General features: G+C 47.7%; 1 protein-coding gene across 1 annotated transcript in view; it reads right to left on the reverse strand.

Annotated features, from left to right (window-relative positions):
- DNAH6 (dynein axonemal heavy chain 6) overlaps positions 1-21593 on the reverse strand; it is a 3261518-nt gene that overhangs the window by 2949725 nt on the left and 290200 nt on the right. Inside the window, 1 exon segment of the mRNA XM_029602297.1 lies at positions 13027-13192. Coding sequence (XP_029458157.1) covers positions 13027-13192 — 166 coding nt within the window.

The raw sequence follows: 21593 nt of genomic DNA on the forward strand, positions 1-21593 counted from the left end.
CAGATGGAGTCAGAACAGAGCTCGAGAGTGCCGCCTCATATACCAGCGCACCCTCTGCTGGAGCTCAGTATCGTGAATAACAAAGCCCAAAAGAGCAAGAACAAAACAATTTGGATCAAGAACCCTGACATAAGTCAACATCAAGAATAATAAACAGGTACGACCTAAAACGAGGTCGAAACAGTCAACTTGTGAGGAGCTGTACAACCCTGACAGGAAATCAGAGAGAAGAAAAGAGACAGAATACGCATACAAATCTGAGCAGGAGCTCACCATCTCAGAGTGGTGGGCGTCTGGACTGATCCATGGTACTACAGGAACGAAAATTAGCAGGTAAGGAATAATTTTCTTTTCCCTGTACGTACCAGGATCAGTCCAGACGATGGGATGTACCCAAGCTTCCCTAAACCGGGCGGGCCCCTGAGAGCCCTGCTCGGAGGACCTGATCGCCAAAGTGCCCAGGCGCTGAAGGCGCCAGGTGTAACCGATAGTGCCTAGCGAAGGTATGCAGCGACTTCCATGTCGCCGCCCGGCAGATTTCCTGTGGAGAGACAGACCGAGACTCCGCCCAAGACGCAGCTTGCGAGCGTGTAGAATGAGCTCTGACGCTTCTAGGTGGATCTCGACCAGCCCCGGTATAAGACGCTGAGATGGCATCCTTGATCCAGCGGGCAATTGTCGTCTTCGATGAGGAACCTTTCTTGGGTTCCGACCAGAGAACAAACAGGTGATCGGAAACCCGGAAATCATTGGTAGCCTCTAGATAGCGGAGCAGAGCCCGTTTGACGTCCAAATGACGAAGAGACCTCTCTTCCTCTGGAGAGAATGCCGGGAGTTCCACCGTCTGGTTCAAGTGGAAGGGAGAAATCACTTTTGGAAGGAAGGATGGTACGGTACGCAGAGAGATCCCCGCCTCAGAAATGCGAAGGTACGGTTCCCTGCAGGAAAGAGCCTGCAGCTCCGAGATGCGACGGGCAGAAGATATCGCCACGAGGAAAACCGTCTTCATAGTGAGGTCCTTAAGAGAAGCCTCTTGAAGTGGCTCGAAGGGAGCGCCCGCCAGGGCTCGGAGAACTAGGTTAAGGCTCCATGACGGGCAGGGATCCCTGACCGGAGGCCGTAGATGCTTAGCCCCCTTCAGGAAACGAGCGATATCCGCTTGGAGAGGCAGAGAAACCACTGTCTGTACCAGAACATTCAGAGCCGCCACTTGTACTCGGAGAGAATTGTATGCCAGGCCCTTATCCAGTCCGTCTTGCAAAAACTGAAGGATCAGAGGTACCGTTGCCTCCGTGGGTCGGGTCCCATGCCCAACACACCAGGACCCGAAGACCTTCCACACTCGAACGTAGGCAACGGAAGTCGAGGGCTTACGAGCCCTAAGCATCGTGGAAATCACCGCCTCCGGATAGCCTCGGCGGCGGAGGCGGCGCCGTTCAAAAGCCAGGCCGCAAGACAAAAGAGTGCTGCCTGCTCGAAATATACCGGTCCCTGGTGCAGGAGCCGGGGAAGATGACTCAGACGGAGCGGCCCGTCCACCGCCATGTGAAGCAGATCCGCAAACCAAGGACGACGCGGCCACTCCGGAGCTACTAGGATTACGGGGCCGCTGTGGTTCTCTATCCTTCGAAGAATCTTGCCCACTAAGGGCCAGGGAGGAAATACATAGAGCAGCTGACCTGCCGGCCACGGTAGTACTAGAGCATCCACCCCCTCTGCGCCGCGCTCCCTTCTGTACCTTCTCCATCGCAACTATATCTTTTTTGAGATGCGGCGACCAGAATTGTACACAGTATTCAAGGTGTGGTCTCACCATGGAGCAATATAGAGGCATTATGGCATTTTCCGTTTTATTAACCATTCCCTTCCTAATAATTCCTAACATTCTGACAGATAGGCACAGTGGCAGCAAGATCCCAAAGATGGTACATCAGAGTCTTGGCAGCTAAACATAGTACCAGCAAGACCCCCAAGCTGGTGACTCATGGCCACAGCAAATTGGCAGAGTGGCAGCAAGACTCCTAATGTGGAATATCAGGGATATAGCAGCTACAAATGGCAGCAGGACACCAAATATGATAAATCAGAGGCAAGGCAGTTGGGTAGTGGCAGAAAACCCCCAAGATAGCACATCTGTAGCATGGCAGGTAGGCATAGTGGTAGCAACATCCAAAAGTGGTAAATCAAGGGCATGGTAAATATGCAGAGTAGCAGCAAGACCCCCAAAGTGGTACATCAGGGCCATGGTAGTTACATATGGTAGCAGAAAGACCCCAAGGTGGAAAATCAGAAGCATGGCAGGTAGGCAGAGTGGCAATCAGGTGCATGGTAGAGTGGCATCTAGTACCCCAGGGCAGTACCTCCGGGTCATGGTAGGTAGGCATATTAGAAAAGATCCCCAACATGGTAAATCAGGGTCATAGAGGCTAAACATAGTGTCAGAAAGATCCTAAATGTAGTAAAACAGAGACATAGCACGTAGACAGATTGGTAGCAAGACACACACACACACAAATACACCCCAAGGTGATACACCTGGAGTACTGCATAGTAGCTAAACATAGTGGCAGAAGACTCCCAAGGTGGTAAATCATGGGCAGGTCAGACAGACAGAGTGGCAGCAAGATCCCGCTCACACCCCCCTTAAAGAATTCATTACTAAAATACTCGAATATTGGGAAAATTGCCTCCGAGAGATTAACCTCCTCCTCGCTAGTTTAAACCTGATACTAAATTCTAGAGATGTGAATCGGAACCGGAATCATCGTGTTTTGTTTTGTTTTTTCGTCCGGACCAATTGCGACATGGAGGGAGCACTGGATGGCCGGCGCCATCTTTAAAAATGGCACGGGCCATCTTTAATGCTCCTACCATGTGACAGGGGCCGGCCAATGGCACGGATAGCCTGTCACATGGTAAGGGCAAAGGGCCATCGGCGCCACTTTGATTAGTGGCAGCCGACGGCCCGGGAGCAGGAGATCACTCCCGGGACCCCCACTGGACCACCAGGTACCTGTAAAAAGTTTTGTGGGGGGTCGGGAGGGTGGGGGAAGCTAAGCGATTAGTTTTAAAGGGTCGGGGTGGGTTTAGGGGTTATTTTTGTGTGCCGTTTTTCCCGCCCTCCCCCAAAACAATAAGAGAACCCCCACGAACAATATCGTGGGGTTTTCCTATCGTTTTGGGGGAGCCCCTGATTTCTGACGATTTTGAAAATATCGTACGAAGCCCGATTCACATCCCTAAATTCAGCTAAGACTGAACTCCTCCTCATCTTCCCGGAAAATTGTAATATCACTCTGAGTTCACCAGCTAACCTACTCGTCACCCAAGCAAGAGACTTAGGAGTAATAATCGACAACCGCCTGAATTTAAAAACATTCATCAACCAAACAACCAAAGACTGCCTTTATAAACTGCAGGTACTTAAAAGAATTAAACCACTCCTTCACTTTCAAGACTTCAGAACGGTCCTCCAAGCAGTAATTTTCTCCAAGATAGACTATTGTAGCTCTATCTTGCTAGGTCTCCCTTCCTCCTCCATCAAACCTCTTCAGATGCTCCAAAACGCGGCAGCTAGAATACTGACAAACACTAGAAGAAGAGACCACATCTCTCCCATTCTCAGAAATTTATACTGGCTGCCAATACATTTCAGAATTATTCACAAGTCCATCACCATCATCTATAAATCCATCCATCACCATACTCCGCTTAACCTTCAAATCTCGCTCAGACGACATACATCATCCAGACCCATCAGAGAAGCCTACAGAGGATCACTGTATGTCCCCCAAACCAAATCTGCACATCATCTAGCATTCAGAGACCTGGCTTTCTCTACAGCGGGACCATCTATATGGAATTCCATTCCCCCTGATCTCAGACAGGAACCATGCCTATTAACATTTAGAAAAAGGCTGAAGACTTGGCTGTTTAAACAAGCCTTTCCCGATCCTAACTGAATCACAGCAACAACTACTGAGAGACTTTTCAGCACAATGTAAATAATTATTCCTCTTACTGTTAAGTTACTCTAGCTTTCTCTTCTTCCCCCAGTTCAAGCACCCTTGTTTTATTGTAACTTCATTGCTTCTCTCCACTTGTTCAATGTTCAAAGTTATTACACCCCCTGTTATTTGTAAACCAGCATGATGTGATTGTATCATGAATGCCGGTATAGAAAAGCTCTAAATAAATAAATAAAAATACACATGTTAGTACATTTGGGGCATGGCAGATAAACATATTGGCAGGAAGACCCCCTAAGGAGGTATGACAGTTAGGCAGAGCAGCAGCAGGACCTCCATAGTGCTTTCAATCATCTTGCCACTCTTATGGAAATTCTGGACAGCCCAGCAAAGGCAAAATAATTTTCAAAAACACCAACTTTTCCATGAAGTCTTGCACAAGCCTGAAATGATGAGGGCTCACGAAGTCCCCTACTACTGAGAAGACACTTTCATTGAGCACACCTGTTGATGGCTTGGAAAAATAGCGCTGATCTATCTATTGGCTAGGACTGGCCAATCTGCTGACTTGTGTGCACAATATGCCAGTACATAGTCATCCATGTCCTCATGTCACAGAAATTAATGCTACAGTCTCTTTTGCTGGGGTGGGCCAAGGGTCTCTCTTACAAGCTGCTTTAGCTATGGCCTGAGTACGAAGAGATGGATTTGTGTGGACAACCTGACTAGCATACTGAGGCAGGGGAGGAAGTGCTAGCTGACATGGTACTGCTCCTGCTTGCACTACTCTCTGTGGTGGCCATTTTTTACTGTGCTACATTTCCACTGTGCCTCTGCCTCTAGTGCTCCTGTTCATAGATTCTAGTTACCAGTAACTCCTTCATGTATGCAAGACTCCCTTTCGCCCATGGATCATAAAGTATGGCAAGCATGCATGTATTGTTTTCTGTCAGGTTTCCATCTCACTTACATCTGCTGCTGCAAGGAGTCCACAAACTGCAACACCTCTGCTTCAATTCCCTCTTGCTCACTGAAACCTTGTACCTTTTCCTCCAGAATATTTACCATAGGGATGATCCCATTCAGGTTGATGCTTCTAGAATTCAGACCCTCAGTGGCATCCTTGAAGGGTTTCAGGATTTCTATTAGCTGCCTCATCACTACATAATCATTATGCACCATGGGACGATCCACACTTGTCTCTGTTTTCAGAGACACTAACCTCTGCAGCATCAGATAGGTAGAATTCCAGCAGGTGTCAACATTTAGAATCAGATGCATATAAGGCATCTCTAATTGTTCCTGCTTCTCACAGAGAAACTGCTCCCCCTCCCTTCGATGGAAATCCATGCAATTTTTCTGCACCTCTCTATCAGATCCTTCAGAAATAGATCACATAGCATCCCTCACTGCCAGGTTCAGCAAGTATGCGAAGCTATGGATTTTCCTACTCTCTGTCAAAAGAAACCTTCCTGAAAACTCCTGCCTCTTCGGTCTAGCTGCCAACTCTCCAACATCTTTCATATGGCTGACAGAATATTGCACAAGGAATGAGGGCCATCCGTCATCAGTGTGCAGAACAGCCCATCTGCACACTGATGCTGCCTATCTCTATCTCGGCCAAGTCCTTGCAGAATGCCTTCAGGAGAGGTAAGCCTGCGTAGTATTTGTACTGGTTAAGATATTGCTGTTGAAATGCATGCTACTCCCCTCTGCCTTAGCCAACTATGCCTGTATGCAGCTACGGCACTGTTGTATATAGTGGTGCCAACCTGCCTACTAAATATGTAGGGGCTACCACATGCATCAGAGACTTAAAGCTCATGATCTCCACTACCTGCAGGGGCTGGTCATCCAGGGCAATCATTTCTTTTATGCTCCTCATTACTACTTTTGATGGCTTCTGCCTATTGCCCTTGAATAGTGATATCAAACACCACCTCAATTTCTCTATGGTGGGTTGCTGCAGTAGCCACATGGCAGGAAAATGCTGGCCTGGTGGAAGGGCTCATGGGATTAGCTTAAGGAAAAGCCTTCCCAATATCAACCCCTTTCTTCTGGCTTGCACTTGGTCCCCAATCATGAAATCTATCTACCCCTACAGATTCTCGGAGGTACTTATGACATGGATTGTCCACTGTTGGAAACAGGATATTGGGCTAAAAGAATCTTTGGTCTGACCCATTATGACAAATCTTATGTACTTATGTAATTGTTAGAGAGGAAATAGAAAGTTTTTTGCACATGCTCAGACTTTTTAGTGAGAGGATATCACCTTCATTTGATTCAGATATCAACTATAGGCTAGTTAAAAAATGATTCACAGTGATTTGTCCTCTATCTTGTCTCCTTGCCAACTTGTCTTGCCTCTTCTCCCAGTAGACAGTGATGCCACACAGGCAAGAGTTGATTGCTATGTTTAATGCACCTGTTTATTTACTTACAACACTGCTATAGACTTGACTGAGCCATAGACTTGAATGTGAAACAAACAAATGAGATAAAAATTTTCTTTTAAATTCATGGACTCCCTTCCATTTGTTTCAGGAACATTTTACCCATTTGTTTCAAATGCACATCCCTAATGACTTATCTGGATAAAATATAACTGGATAAGTGATGACAATAATCAAACTTCAGCATTTATCTGGATAACTCAAAAGTATTAACCTCATTTTTTTTTTCTCATTTGAAATATTTTCTTGATGCCCTAGTCATCCACCAAACTATCTTATGGGCAGATGTAATAAGATGTGAGTTAAAGATATGAGCTGAATTTCAGCGCACATTTTCTTTTCTCATGTGCTAATAAAAAAGACTTAATTCACAATGTATTAAGCTAATGGTATGCTAATGCATCAGGAGTCAAAAAAGTGTGTTAACCCAATAATCTGCAGATAAAAATGTGCACACAAAGGCATAGCAAACATAAAAATATTTATGTGCAAAAATCATGTTTTCTGTGCAACATTATGCATAGAAACATGATTTGTACACAAATCAGGATTTTTCTGCACATAAATCCAGAGTACAGGACCTCCACACCATGAACTTTAGATTCATCCCCAATTGACTAACGTTAACCACTGGAATTTGATTCCACCTCTGACTACGAGTTAAATTGTGACCATTAAAAAAACATGGGTTAAGCCAATGTACTTGTCTTATTTGTGAGTAATAGCTAATATCACGATGAATAAAAGAAAATTATTCCTTACCTGATAATTTTCGTTCCTGTAGTACCATGGATCAGTCCAGACAGTGGGTTATATCCCCCGACCAGCAGATGGAGTCAGAACAGAGTTTGAGAGCGTCAGCATATAGAGTAGTGCACCCTCGGCTGGAGCTCAGTATTACGCATAGCAAAGCCCAAAAGCAAAAAACACAACATTTTGGATCCAGAACCGTTCCCAAAGAGGAACAGAGAAAGATATAAGTAAACAAACGGTCAACGGGACCAGCAACAGTCAACTTGTGAGGAGCTGTGAACAGTAACAATAATCAAAGACAAACAGAATGAAAGATACCTGGAAGAATCTGAGCAGGACCTAATGAAACCCCTAGTGGCGGGCGTCTGGACTGATCCATGGTACTACAGGAACGAAAATTAGCAGGTAAGGAATAATTTTCTTTTCCCTGTACGTACCTGGATCAGTCCAGACAGTGGGATGTACCCAAGCTTCCCTAAACCGGGTGGGGTCCTGAGAGACCTGCTCGGAGAACCTGATCGCCAAAAGAACCCGTGCACTGAGGCGCCAGGTGTAGTCTGTAATGTCTGGAAAAAGTGTGCAACGACTTCCATGTCGCCGCACGGCAGAATTCCTGGGAGGAAACAGAGCGAGATTCCGCCCAGGACGCCGCTTGGGATCACGTGGAATGAGCCGAGACGCTGCGAGGCGGCACCCGACCCGCCACAATGTAAGCGGAAGAGATGGCGAGCAATAGTCATCTTGGATGCCTGAGAACCTCTCCTCGGTCCTGACCAGAGGACAAACAAATGATCAGATACCCGGAAGTCATTGGTAACCTCCAGGTAGCGGAGCAGTACACGCTTGACGTCCAGGAGCCGGAGAGCTCCACCGTTTTATTGACATGGAAGGCCGAGACCACCTTTGGTAGGAAGGATGGCACAGTACGAAGGGAAATCCCGGAGTCGGAGAAACGCAGATAAGGGTCTCGGCAGGACAAGGCTTGAAGTTCTGAAATCCGGCGAGCAGAAGAGATGGCTACCAGGAAAACCGTCTTGAGGGTCAGGTCCTTGAGGGAGGACCCCCTCAGAGGTTCAAAAGGAGGGCCCGACAGCGTGTGCAGCACCAAGTTGAGGCTCCAAGAAGGGAAAGGATCCCTGACCGGTGGCCGCAGGTGTTTGGCACCCTTCAGAAAACGTGCGATATCCGGCTGAAGGGGTAGAGAGCAGTCCTTCTGTACCAAGACATTCAAGGCCGCCACCTGAACCCGGAGAGAATTATAGGCGAGACCCTTATCCAGACCATCCTGTAGGAAATGAAGGATCAGCGGGACAGTCGCCTCCATGGTTTGGACTCCGCGGTCGGAACACCATGCTTCGAAGACCTTCCAAACTCGAACGTAAGCGACGGAGATCGAAGGCTTGCGGGAACGAAGCATCGTTGAAATCACTGTCTCCGGGTAGCCTCTGTGGCGGAGACGGCGCCGTTCAAAAGCCAGGCCGCAAGACAGAAGAGTTCTGCCTGCTCGAAAAATACCGGACCCTGGCGCAGAAGATGAGGAAGATGGGACAGGCGAAGTGGGCCGTCCACCGTCATCTGAAGTAGATCTGCGAACCATGGCCGACGGGGCCATTCCGGGGCGACGAGAATTACAGTCCCTCGATGATGTTCTAACCTGCGGAGAACCTTGCCGACCAGAGGCCAAGGAGGAAACACATAGAGCAGTTGATCCGACGGCCACGGAAGGGCGAGGGCATCCACCCCCTCCGCGCCGTGCTCTCTTCTGCGGCTGAAGAAGCGTGGAGCCTTGGCGTTGAGAAAGGTCGCCATTAGATCGAGGCGTGGAGTCCCCCAACGACGGATGATGAGATGCATTGCCTCGTCGGAAAGAGCCCACTCGCCGGGGTCTAGCTGTTGACGACTCAGGAAGTCTGCCTGAACATTGTCCACCCCGGCGATGTGAGAGGCCGCTATCCGGACGAGATTGCTCTCCGCCCACTCCATCAGGGGAGTAGACTCGAGGGAGACATGCTTGCTTCTTGTCCCCCCTTGCCGATTGATGTAGGCCACTGTAGTGGCGTTGTCCGAGAGGATCCTCACCTCCCTGTGTCGCACCAGGGGAAGAAAACGCTGGAGAGCGAAGCGCACGGCTCTCGTTTCTAGGCGATTGATCGGCCACTTTGCCTCCTCTGGCTTCCAAGTCCCTTGAGTGGCGCTTCTTTCGCAGACGGCGCCCCATCCGAGGCTGGCATTGGTGGTCACCACCACCCAATTGGGAACCTCGAGCGAGACTCCCCGAGCCAGATGTGAGGAGACAAGCCACCAATCCAGGCTTTTCCTGGCTAATGGTGGAAGCGACAGGATCACCTGATACTCCTGAGAGACTGGTTTCCAGCGGAATAGTAGGGACGCCTGCAGTGGACGCAGGTGTGCAAACGCCCAGGGTACCATGTCGATGGTGGAGGCCATTACTCCCAGGAGCTGCAGATAATTCCAGGCGGTTGGTTCTTCCAGAGCCGAAAACCGAGACACGTGCTCTCTCAGGGCTTGCGCCTTGTCCTGGTGCAGGAACACCATCCCCCGCCGGGTATCGAAGCTCGCCCCTAAGAAATCCAGGTGTTGCGAGGGCACAAGGGAACTCTTTGGAAGGTTCACCACCCAGCCCAGAGAGCGTAGGAATTGTACTACTCTGGCCACTGAGGTCTGACCATGTGAGAAGGACTTCGCTCGAATCAGCCAGTCGTCTAGGTACGGATGTACTAGGATACCCTCTTTGCGGAGGGCCGCTGCCACCACTACCATGATCTTAGTGAAGGTCCGAGGTGCGGTCGCCAAACCGAAGGGAAGCGCCTTGAACTGAAAGTGTTGACTGAGAATCTTGAAGCGAAGATACCGCCGGTGAGCCGGCAGGATGGGAATGTGCAAGTATGCTTCCGAGAGGTCCAGTGAAGCGAGGAATTCTCCCTTGTGCACTGCGGCAATCACTGATCGGAGAGTCTCCATGTGGAACCAGGTGATCCTGAGGGCCTTGTTTACCTCCTTCAAGTCCAGGATGGGGCGAAAGGAACCGTCCTTTTTGGGAACGATGAAGTAAATGGAATAGTGGCCCAAGCCCACCTCGTCGAAGGGGACAGGAACGATGGCCCCTATTTCCTGCAGTCGGTCTAGTGTTTGTTGAACCGCTATCCTCTTGAGATCCGAACCGCAGGGGGAGAAGATGAACCGGTCCCTCGGGGGGCGGACAAATTCCAAGGCGTAACCGTCTCTTATGGTGTCCAGCACCCACTGGTCCGTGGAGATAACTGCCCACTCCTCGTAGAAGTCCATGAGGCGGCCTCCGATCCGGGGAGGTGAGAAGTGGGCTCCTTTGGCATCATTGGGATGACTTTGTGGGCGGAATTCCCTGCCCTGGAGCCTCTCTCGCGGGCCTCCGCCCACGAAAGGAACGAGACCAAGGCTGAGGTCTTGTCTGCTGTGTCCGGGAAGCGGACTGTCGGTAAGACCTATAACGTCGCTGTGCCCTGGCCCTGGTTCTACCGGAGGAAAATGATCTGAAGGAACGCTGTCTATCCTCCGGCAGCCGATGCACCGAATTTTCCCCCAGTGACTTGATGATCTGATCCAGGTCCTCTCCAAATAAGAACTTCCCCCGAAAGGGGAGGGAGCCAAGGCTCGACTTGGAGGAAGCATCCCCTGCCCAGTTGTGAAGCCACAAGAGCCGTCGGGCTGCTACAACCGAAACCATGGACCTCGCCATTACGCGAAAGAGATCATACAGGGCGTCCGCCCCGTATGCTATGGCAGATTCCAGCCGGTCCGCCTGGGCGGCATCTTCGGGGGGCAATTCCTGAGAGGTGAGAAGCTGCTGTACCCAGAGTAAGCTGGCCCTTTGCGCGAGCGAACTGCACATCACGGCCCGCATACCCAGGGCGGAGACTTCGAAGACCCTCTTGAGGAAGGTCTCTAGTTTACGGTCCTGCGTATCCCGCAGGGCCGTTCCCCCTGTGACCGGGATGGTTGTCCTCTTGGTCACTGCCGACACCGCTGAGTCCACCTTGGGAACCTAGATAAGATCCGAAAAATCCTCAGGGAGCGGGTATAGCTTTTCCATGGCACGTGTGACTTTCAAGGATGCCTCGGGAGTGTCCCAGTCCCTGGTGAGAAGCTGTAGGAAGGACTCATGAATAGGGAAAGCCCTTGCTCTAGGACGGAGGGCGGCAAGTACTGGATCTCCTTTGCGAGACGAGGTGGCGACGGCAGGAGCCACAGGGATCGGCAGATCTGGAGGTGGGTCGAGGTCCAGCTCCTGAATAATGTGGTGGATGAGTTCATCCAGCTCTTCTTTTTGAAAAATCCGTAGGGCTCGAGGGTCGTCCCCCTCCGTATGTCCATCCGGATGCGCCTCTGGGGGTTCCGGGGAGACGTCTCTCACCGGCGAAGCCGCCCCTGTGGTACGCCGGGGTGGCACAGGAGAGGGACCCGGCAGGGATCCAGGCGTAACGGACGAGGCGGTGAGACCAACAGCAAGTTTAGGAACCTTGGGGGGAGGGGCCCCCAGGGGATTAGGCGCCTGCGCTCCCATACCCTGCAAATAAGCCATGTGCATTGCCAGAATAAAGTCAGGTGAAAAAAACAGAGAGCTGATTGGAATCCCTGGGGGGGGGGACCGTCCTGGGAGCCCCGGTCGGGCAAACCTCCCGCCGGGGGCAAAGCCTGTTGAGAGTCAGTGCAACCAATCCTGTCTGCATCTGGGAGCGAGTCCGTCTCACGCTGACCCCCTAAAATGGCCGCCGTTCCCGCCAAAGGCGGCGTCGTGGCCGGCCCGCGCCACCCGGGCTGAGGAGGAAGCAGGTTCGAAATCGCACCGGAGGACTGCAGGGTGCCTTCCCCGTCGGGGAAGCACCGCTCACAAAGCCCCTCCCTCAGAAATTGATTTCCCGGCTCGCCGCAGGCCTCACACCTCGAGGACCGCGGCATGTCAGCACCGGGAAAAAGAAAAGCCTCGGGGGGGGCCAAAGACGAGCTAGTGCCGCGGGGGGGCCTGGAAATGGCCCTAACAACCCGCCGAAGGGGTCCAGTAACTGCGGGGGAAAACCCCCGTTTCAGTTGAGCACACACCCACGGGCGGAGCTTGCGAACCGCGGGACCCCCAACGACGCGTGGAGCGGCTGGAACCACCGGCATCCACGGGGCACCACCAAAAAGAAGCAAACCTGTGGAGAAAGAAACTCAAAAAACTTCCACTTACCCCAACGGAAGAGGAAAGGAGTACAGAATAGAGAAGGCAAAGCCACAGACACACGCCTCCTCAAAAATTGAAAACTTTTTTTTTTTTTTTAAACTTTAAGGATCCAAAATGAAGAGAAACATAAGACAGGGAAATACTGTGGAGAAAAAGAAAGAAATAACTAAAAATGAAGAAACCCAGTCAATCTGGGGGAGCTAGTGGATCCCCCCACTCGCATCTGCTGGAGTCAGAAGAATACTGAGCTCCAGCAGAGGGTGCACTACTCTATATGCTGACGCTCTCAAACTCTGTTCTGACTCCATCTGCTGGTCGGGGGATATATCCCACTGTCTGGACTGATCCAGGTACGTACAGGGAAGCACTAATTTGTGCTAATGTGTGACTGTGCATTCATGCGCAAAACTCCTCGTTAAAGCAAAAGTAAAATTCTGAAAAATAAGTGCACAGCTGCTTGCTAGCATGTACACACAGCCCAGCACACCTTATAACATCTGGCCCTTTAGGAAAAAATTGAATTGAGGCCATTATTAACTTTCTAGCTGACAATGCCTTCCATCAGAAACATAGCCAGAAATTACCGTAGAAGTCAATACTTCAATGAAGCTTTCTGAAACAAATGTACCTTTTTCTCTGTTTCAGTTTCTTGCTCGCTGTTCCAGGTTTGTATAACATCTTGAGTAGGTGTCCGCTTGATTTTATCAGTTAAATAGTTCAAGAGAGTAGTGACTGAATTCACTGCCAGAACATGCATAGTATTCACTATTAGGTAGTCAGCAAGACGGATAAAGCTGAAAGCGAGAAAAGAAATTACTAATTTTGCTTATCATAAATTCTGCTTTTCACACCTTTTTCAGCACTTCAAAGTGGATTACATTCAGGTACTGTAGGTATTTCCCTATCCCCAGAGAGCTTACAATCTAAGCTTGTACCTGAAGCAATGGAGGGTAAAGTGACTTACCCAAGGTCACAAGGAGCGACAGTAGGACTCTAACCCTGGTCTCCTGGTTCATAGCCCACTGCTCTAACCATTAGGCTACTCCTCCACTCTGTATGTGAGTTGAATGAAAATGAACAAGATAACATTTGGGAAACAAAGGAACTGAAACAAATTTCAAAATTATAAATCCGAATGGCTTAGCTTTCAATAGGTAGTCAAAAAGTCTTTAAGTTAGTAGAATCAAAAATTATTACCTGCAACTTACTTATCAACCTTAATTTCTACATTTTTAAATATCAGAATTATATAAATCACCAGCTGTATAGAATTCCTACTAAAGTGCCAGTGTATGAAAAACACAGAATATCTTTGAAGTACAACATATAGCAAGAAAGCACTAGTCACTAACAAAAACTATGTTTGATGTCTAATAGGGATCGAAACAAACAGAATTTCCCCAACTACTACAAAATCTTAAATAGCACATCATTTTTTTTTTTTTTTTTTTTTAAGTTTGTAAGATTTTATTAAACATTTTGCAATAGAAAAAACAAAATAACAATGGCATAGTAATATACACTGTAGTCCCAAATAACATAAAAAACAACATGGTTACATCACCATTGAAACATACAGTGTCCATACACAAGAAGGAAAATAACCATAATGATCCAGAAGTGCCATAAACAGGAAGAGCAAAAATATAAAACGAAAGAAAGAGAGTAGAGGAGAGGAATAAAATAAGAAGAAAGAAAAGGAAAAAGAAAAGAGAAAAGAGAAAGAGAAAGAGAAAGAAAGGGATACTACGAGGAATAAGGTAAAAAAAAGGAAGAAAGACCAATAGGATCGTGCATCAGCAAAGTAATAGCGTAGAGCATATAAACAGAAGAGATGGAGCAGACAAGGGAGATGATACATAAAAAAGGGGTTATAAAGAATTAATGTAGATGTCTAACGGTTTCCACACCTGAGCCCATTTACCTAGTCGCCCATATTTGAGGGCCATGGCACGTTCATATCTAGTGTACAAACTAACAGTATTCCACCACAATGGCTCAGATAATAGATCACTACGCTTCCAGTTGGACAAGATATTATGTTGGCCAATAGTTAATAAAAAGTCCAATAGTTTCCTACTTGGTATCGGCAATTGTATTAGTGGATGCCCACCTTTTAAAATGACAATAGAATAAGAAATCGGGAGAGCAAGATTCAAAATAACAGAGATCTTCGCCCATACCTGCTGCCAAAATGAAATAACAAAAGGGCAAGCATAACTCATGTGCGATAGTGTGGCGTTGGGGGCATTACAAGACCAACATTTGTGAGAATCCAAAATACCAGCCCTGTGTAATTTCCATGGAGTCCAGACTACTCTGTGAAGAGTAAAAAGGGAGGACTGTGTCAAACTGGAGGAGAGTGAAATACGAGAGGCAATAGACCAACAATAAGTCCACATGGAGGAGGTGATCTCCAATCCAATGTCTGAAGACCATGTCAATCGCAAAGTATTTTTAGCTGTAAAGGAAAGTTTTTTAATATACTTATATAAACGAGAAGCCAAGTGGCCACGTTCCCCATATTTCTGGTAGAAAGACCATAAAAAGGGAGAATTATCAGTCCAGGAGGAGCGCTTAAGATATTCTTGTAAGGCAGCATGCAGTTGTCGATATGCGAATTTCTGACTGATTGGCAGCCCATGTGTAGTAGACAAAACAGAAAAAGGGACGATCGTTCGTTGTCGCACAACTGAAGAAACCAGCCAAATATTACTCTTTTGCCAAATGGGCCAGGAGGGAGACTGATCTCCTATTTTAATAAGAGCATTACACCAGAGGGAGGAGTAATGCGAAAGTTTCCATCCAGCAGAATCTACAGGGCACTTAGTGTCCATTTCCAAAAACGCTCTGTGTAAGGATCGTAGAATAGGATTGGCCAACTGAAATGCTGTGAGCGTCATAGTGGGAAAACAGAATAAAGGCAGTGGAGCAATGTATGCTGTCTCAATAAGTAACCATCGAGGAGCATCTCTTTCCCAGTCAACTTCAAAATAATATGATCCTTGCTGCAACATAAAAGCCATATGATAGGAATAGAAATCCGGAAAGTTCACTCCTCCAAGATCTCTACTATTTTTTAATTTACGAAGAGCTATGCGTGGAGCTTTATTGTTCCACAGGAAACGCGTTAACAAATGGTCTATCTGTTTGTAAAACTCAGGAGAAAAGAAAACCGGAATCATGTTTAAAATATAAGTAATTTTTGGGGCCAATAACATTTTGATGGTGTCCAATCTGCCCCACCAAGTGAGGTGAAGTGGAGACCAACGTAGAATGAGATCTTTGAGAGTTTGAATTACACTTGATTCACTATGGGTAATCGTCTCCTGCGGATCCATAAAAAATTGAACACCCAAATATTTAAGTTTCACAGATTTTTTCTGAACAGGGAGATTCACAAAATTTAAGGTGGCAGCCGCATGATTGAGCGGTAATAGTTCCGTTTTGTGCCAATTAATTTTGTATCCCGATAGGGAAGAATAACTAGAAATTAAATCAAATAAATGAGGGAGTGAACTAACAGGGTCTCTTAGAAACAAAAGAACATCGTCCGCATATGCGGAGAGTTTAAAGACAGTAGAACCAACCAATATACCTTGAATATTATCAGATTGCCTTAGAGCGGACAGTAATGGTTCCAAAGCCAGGTTGAAAAGTAACGGCGACAGGGGGCAACCCTGTCGCGTACCCCTATGAAGGGAAAAAGACGGGGACATTTGCTGATTAATATATAAGAAGGCTTGTGGTGCTGTATACAGATACTGGATCCAGCGTAAAAAGGTTGGGCCTATGCCATACCATCTTAGAACGGCGAATAAAAAAGGCCATTCTACCCGGTCAAAAGCCTTTTCGGCATCTAATGACACCGCTACTGCTGGAGTATGAGATGAAAAAACTAATTGCTGGATATGGAAAAAGGTTCGAGTATTATTAGTGATCAAACGATTCTTAATGAAACCAGACTGATCTGGGTCAATTAGTAGACCCATAATACGGGACAATCTAGTAGCCAAGATCTTAGTAAATATTTTATAATCAGTGTTCAGTAAAGAAATAGGGCGATAATTTGCTATATGGGTTTCATCTCTCCCTGGCTTTGGAAGTACAATTACACATGCCTGTGAAAAAGAGGTAGCAGAGTTCTCGTTAAGAAGAAAAGAGGAAAAATAATTAGAGATATGTGGAAGAAGGGTCTTCTGAAAAGAACGATAAAAGTCAGTTGTAAAACCGTCTGGTCCGGGCGCTTTTTTCTGAGCTAGCGCGTTAATTGCCAGTTCGATTTCAACTGTGGTAATGGGCTTGTCCAAAGCTTCCAGTTGCGTCTGAGGCAGAGTTGGATGACTGAGAGTAGAAAAGAAATCTTGAAACAGTTCAGGCGTCGGTGAGACTTCCGATTGATATAAATCAGCATAAAAATCGCTGAAGGCTTGCAAGATGTCCGAATCTGTAAACAACATTTTAGAAGAAGAGGAGAGAATCTTGATAATTCTCTTAGATTCAGATTTCCGCTTTAAATAAGAAGCTAGTAAATGTCCACACTTATTATTCCCAGCATAATAGTGTGCCTTGGAGTGAAAAACATGTAATTGAACCTGAGAACTGAGCAAACAGTTATATTGGTAGCGTGCTTTAATTAAAGCCGCCAAAGAAGCTGAAGATGAGTGTTGAATATGATCCGATTCCAGTTGAGCAACTTGTTGTTGTAGGGATAGGAGCTCTGCCTTTTGGCGTTTTGCCCGTCGGATGGAAAAGCTAATAATTTCCCCCCGGATCGCCGCTTTGGAGGCTTCCCATACGGTAGCCGTAGAAACATCCTTAGTAGAGTTAAGATGAAAATATTCCTGTATCTTCTTTTCTAAAAGAGGTTTGAACTCTGGTTCTTCCAACAGTGCTGGATTGAATCGCCATTGGTTATGAATCAACTTCGGGTGAGTTAATTCACAGGTCAATGATATTGCTGCATGATCTGATATCAGAATAGGGTGGATTAGTGTTTCCATAATGTTTGGCATTAAAAATTTGTTGATAAGAAAAAAGTCAATACGTGAGTATGAAGAGTGAGGGGACGAAAAGAAAGTATAATCCCTGCCAGTGGGATTAATCAATCGCCAAGGGTCTACCAGACCATACGTAGAGAGAATATGTTGCAAAGCTCGCGTTGCCCTGGAGATAGAGGAGCGTGCGTCAGATTTCTTGTCCAAAATAGGATCTAAGGGTTGATTAAAGTCGCCACCTATTATGTAAGAAGATGCATCAGATTGTAATAAGTTCGCAAACACTTCCTGGAAGAAAACTGGATCATCGGCATTAGGAGCATATATGTTCAGAATGGTGAACAAATCATTTTGAATATTGAGACGAATAAGATTCCATCTTCCTTCAGGATCTGATAAATGATCAGTAACAGAAGCTGTAAGATTCCGATGAATGAGAATGGCAGTGCCCCTTTTTTTCTTGACCGCTGGACTATAGTAGATTTGACCAACCCATTGTTAAGTTTCAAAGATTCCAATCCAGAAAGGTGCGTCTCCTGTAAAAGAGCAATGTCTGTCCTTAGGGACTGTAAATAAGTGAGAATCTTTTTCCGTTTAATAGGGTGCGAGAAGCCGTTGACATTTAAGGATATTATTTTAAAAGAAGAAATAATGCTCGCCATTATAGTCTTGCTAGAAAAAACTGTTTCGGCAGGTATCTCCTGACAGCTCCCGTATACTTGAATGGTATGCTGATGATAGCTGAGGTATGTGGTATCCCAAGTGTGATAAAAAGAGAAAAAGAAGAATAAAAATGGAGAAAAAAACAAAGAGAGGAGTGCACTTCGTCCCATCTGAGCTCCAAACGGGACTAAGAAACCGCACAACAGAGGATAGTGTTAATGCACACTATCTCTTAGGGGAATAAAATGAGCCTCTAGGCAGGCTAGAGTACAGCCCACATCCCTCGCTCCCTTAACCAAACTTATAGTATCTTGGCGCAGTATAAAGTGTTGCGGAGTTTAATGGTGCTTGACAACAATTTAAAAAGCAAAGAAAAATGTCATAATCCATTGGAAAAAATAGGTATTGGTCAGTCAGAAGAGTAGATCAGGAAGGTTGGGTATATAACTGTTCGAGAAGTATTAATACTCCTGTACTATTATAAAAAGAAAAATAAAAAATTATCGAGGCTATCGTGTACATCGCATGCAATAGCTTGAGACCGGAGCAAAATAGCTTATCTCTCATGTCACCATAGAAGATGAGGCTTCAGAAGAAGACAAGAATTTGTCCAATTCCTGGGGGTCATGGTAGATTACAGTGCGATTATTGTGAGTAACCCGCATTTGGGCTGGATAAAGGAGACCGTACCGCGCCCCCAATGACTGCAATCGTGGTCTCATACTCAGAAAATTTTTGCGTTTGAGCGCCGTAGTTTTAGCCAAGTCCGGTATGAAAAGAAAAACATGACTGTCATGCGTCACTGGCGCTTTATTTCGTGCCGCCGCAAAAATTTGCAATACTTGTGGATATCTCAAAACTTTAAAAATAACCGGTCTGGGATATTTAGAGTTTTTGAGAGGTCTGGAAGGAACGCGGTGAGCACGCTCCAACTCCAAAGGATGTTCAAAAGTTAGTTGCAGGCAAGACGGTATCAACTTAACCAAAAACGACATGAGGTCGTTACCTTCTAATCCCTCCGGGATCCCCAAAATTCGAATATTGTTGCGCCGATTCCTGTTAGATAGATCCTCCACATCGGATCTAAGTTGCGCAATATCCTGAGCATGGCTCGAGAGTGATGCAGTAGAAATAAGTAAAGAAGAGACCTGCGCTTCAGTATCTTCAAGCCGCGATTGGAAGCCATCCATGCGGGTAGATAGCGCTTGCAAATCGGTTCTTACCGCCGTGGTAGTCTCAATGTTTAATTGAAGCATTTCTTTGAGCTGCTTTAATTCCGTAAGTACCAAGTCTGCCGACGCCATGTTCTTCACAGGGTTGGCCTTATCTGGCGTTGAAGGATCCTGCTTCTGCCGCTTCGTGCCTGCTGCGGAGGCAAAAGCAGCCTCAATTTTCCCAGATTTAGCGGCAGCCATGCTTTAAATAAAGTTTATCCTTTTGTCCGCGGAGAAAAAGTAATTCGATTCGGTCAGATTTTGAAAATAGGGAGCGAGGACGCTGAGAGCATTAGATGTGAGCGGCCATCTTGTGCGCTGCTCAATAGCACATCATTATTAATACAGCTGCCTGCTCCTGCTCTCCAGTTTATTATTGGTCTTTATAGAGTCAAGACTGCTCTTGTCCCCCACCCCCTTGCTGAACATGTTGCGCTTCCCAGCCCCGCTAGGCCTGCGCCCGGGCCTGCTCAAGCTCGTGCTCCAGCGGGGTCCTGGTCTGACCTCTCCCACAGCCGCTGCCAGCTCCCTGCGCCCATGGCACCTCGTAGCGGCGTCCCCAGACCCTTCGGGGCCTTCGACCTCCCAGCACTCCTCTCGGCGTAGCTTGGCGTCCTCCTCCAGCGTAGGGTCCACCCCTAGGCACATGTACGCGAAGTGCCCAGTCCTTTAAAGGGCCCAGGGCGGGAAACTGCTCCACGGCACGCAGCGATGACGTCACCTAGCCTCTGTATATAAGGTGAGACCCTTTCCCCATGACCTCGCCTTGGAAAACAGGTCGACACACTTGCTGTGTATTAGCTTGCCGTCCGAGATCCTGCTCCTGTGTTCCTGTGTTTGTTCCAGTGTTCCTGCATTCCTATGTCTGTTCCAGTGATCCTCCGTCTGTTCCTGAGTTCCTTCATTCCTGAGTCTTGTTCCACATTCCACTACCCAGGTAGTACCTTCTCGGACTGATAACCGGTACTGACCTCGGCCTGCCTCTGACTAAGTTTGGACCGATACCTGGAAATGACCTCTGCCTGCCTTTGACCACGCTCGGACTGATACCTGGAACTGACCTCTGCCTGCCTTTGACCACGCTCGGACTGATACCTGGAATTGACCCTTGCTTCAGTTGACCTTCCTTGGACAGATATCCTGGCTTGGACCCTTGCGCTCTATTCGGACACTCTCTTTGCTCCTCCTCCTCTTTGCTCATCGTCAAGGCAGGTCCACCTGCCTTGACGATGTCTGCGGCTTCCCTCGAGCTAGACCACTAGGTGCTGCCTATCATGCCTGGAGGACCTTCAGATCCTGTCTCCGGTGATCTCTGTACCGGTTTAGCTCGCCTGTTCTCCAACAGCCGCGCAGCTCTTCTCTTGGTGGGCACACCTCTCCGTCATCTCTCCGGGAAACCCCTAGAGGCCCACCTAAGCCCAGGTAGTCCAGGAATCAAAGGGTTAAACCCGCGGAGCCCCCGGATCATTATTGGTGATGTTCCTGTTATCCTCAGTCTCCACGTGTGCTCTGCCTCCTGGCAGCAGGCACCCTCTGGCATCCCTCAGAGGTCTGTACCAATCCTGCGCCAGGCCAAGGGTCCACATCCAGCAGAACAGGTTGCCAAGGCCATGGACTTGGCAGAGTCCTCCACCCTGCAGGTTATTCTGGGCCTGGCTACACGTGTCCGGGAGCAGCAGCAATACCTCGAGGCATTGGCCGCCCAACTCGCAGAGTTCGCTACGTGTGAGCGATCACCATGCAAGGAGGGCGGAGTTAGCAATCTGTTAGAGTTTCTGCTAGGAGTTGGCAGTCTGTTAGGGTATGCTCCTCCCAAGGGAAGGAGCAAGCAATCCTGTTGAGCTTTGCTCCCCCAGAGGAGAGGAGCTAGCAATCTGTTAGCGACTCAGCTAGGGTTAGCAATCTGTTATAGGTTAGGACTGCAGAGTAGCAATCTGTTGTAGGAGCTGTTATGGAGTTGCTCCCCAAAGGGGAGAGGACAGCAGCAGTTGAGAGTAGACTGCAAGGTAGCAGTATGTTGTACTCAAATCTTGAAGAGTGAGAGATGAGCACTCTAATGTAGTATGGTGAATCCTTGGGCCGATGGCAGATGACAGCGCCCCCAGGAGGACATCATGAGAGGGACCACCGACTAGGCTGGAGAATGGAGACAGACACAGATAGTTCTTTATTAGACAGGTAGTAGAACCACCAGAGGTGGCAGTAGTGAGCTGATGTGCCCGGCAGGGCTGAAGTCCTTCAGATCCTGGAACTGCTATCTCCGGGTTTTGCTGAGCTGTAGAGAGAGACTCATAGATAGTGAGTAGACAGGGTATGCTGGA

The sequence above is a fragment of the Rhinatrema bivittatum genome, chromosome 1 (genome assembly GCF_901001135.1).
Source record: "Rhinatrema bivittatum chromosome 1, aRhiBiv1.1, whole genome shotgun sequence".
NCBI classification, from domain to species: Eukaryota; Metazoa; Chordata; class Amphibia; order Gymnophiona; family Rhinatrematidae; genus Rhinatrema; species Rhinatrema bivittatum.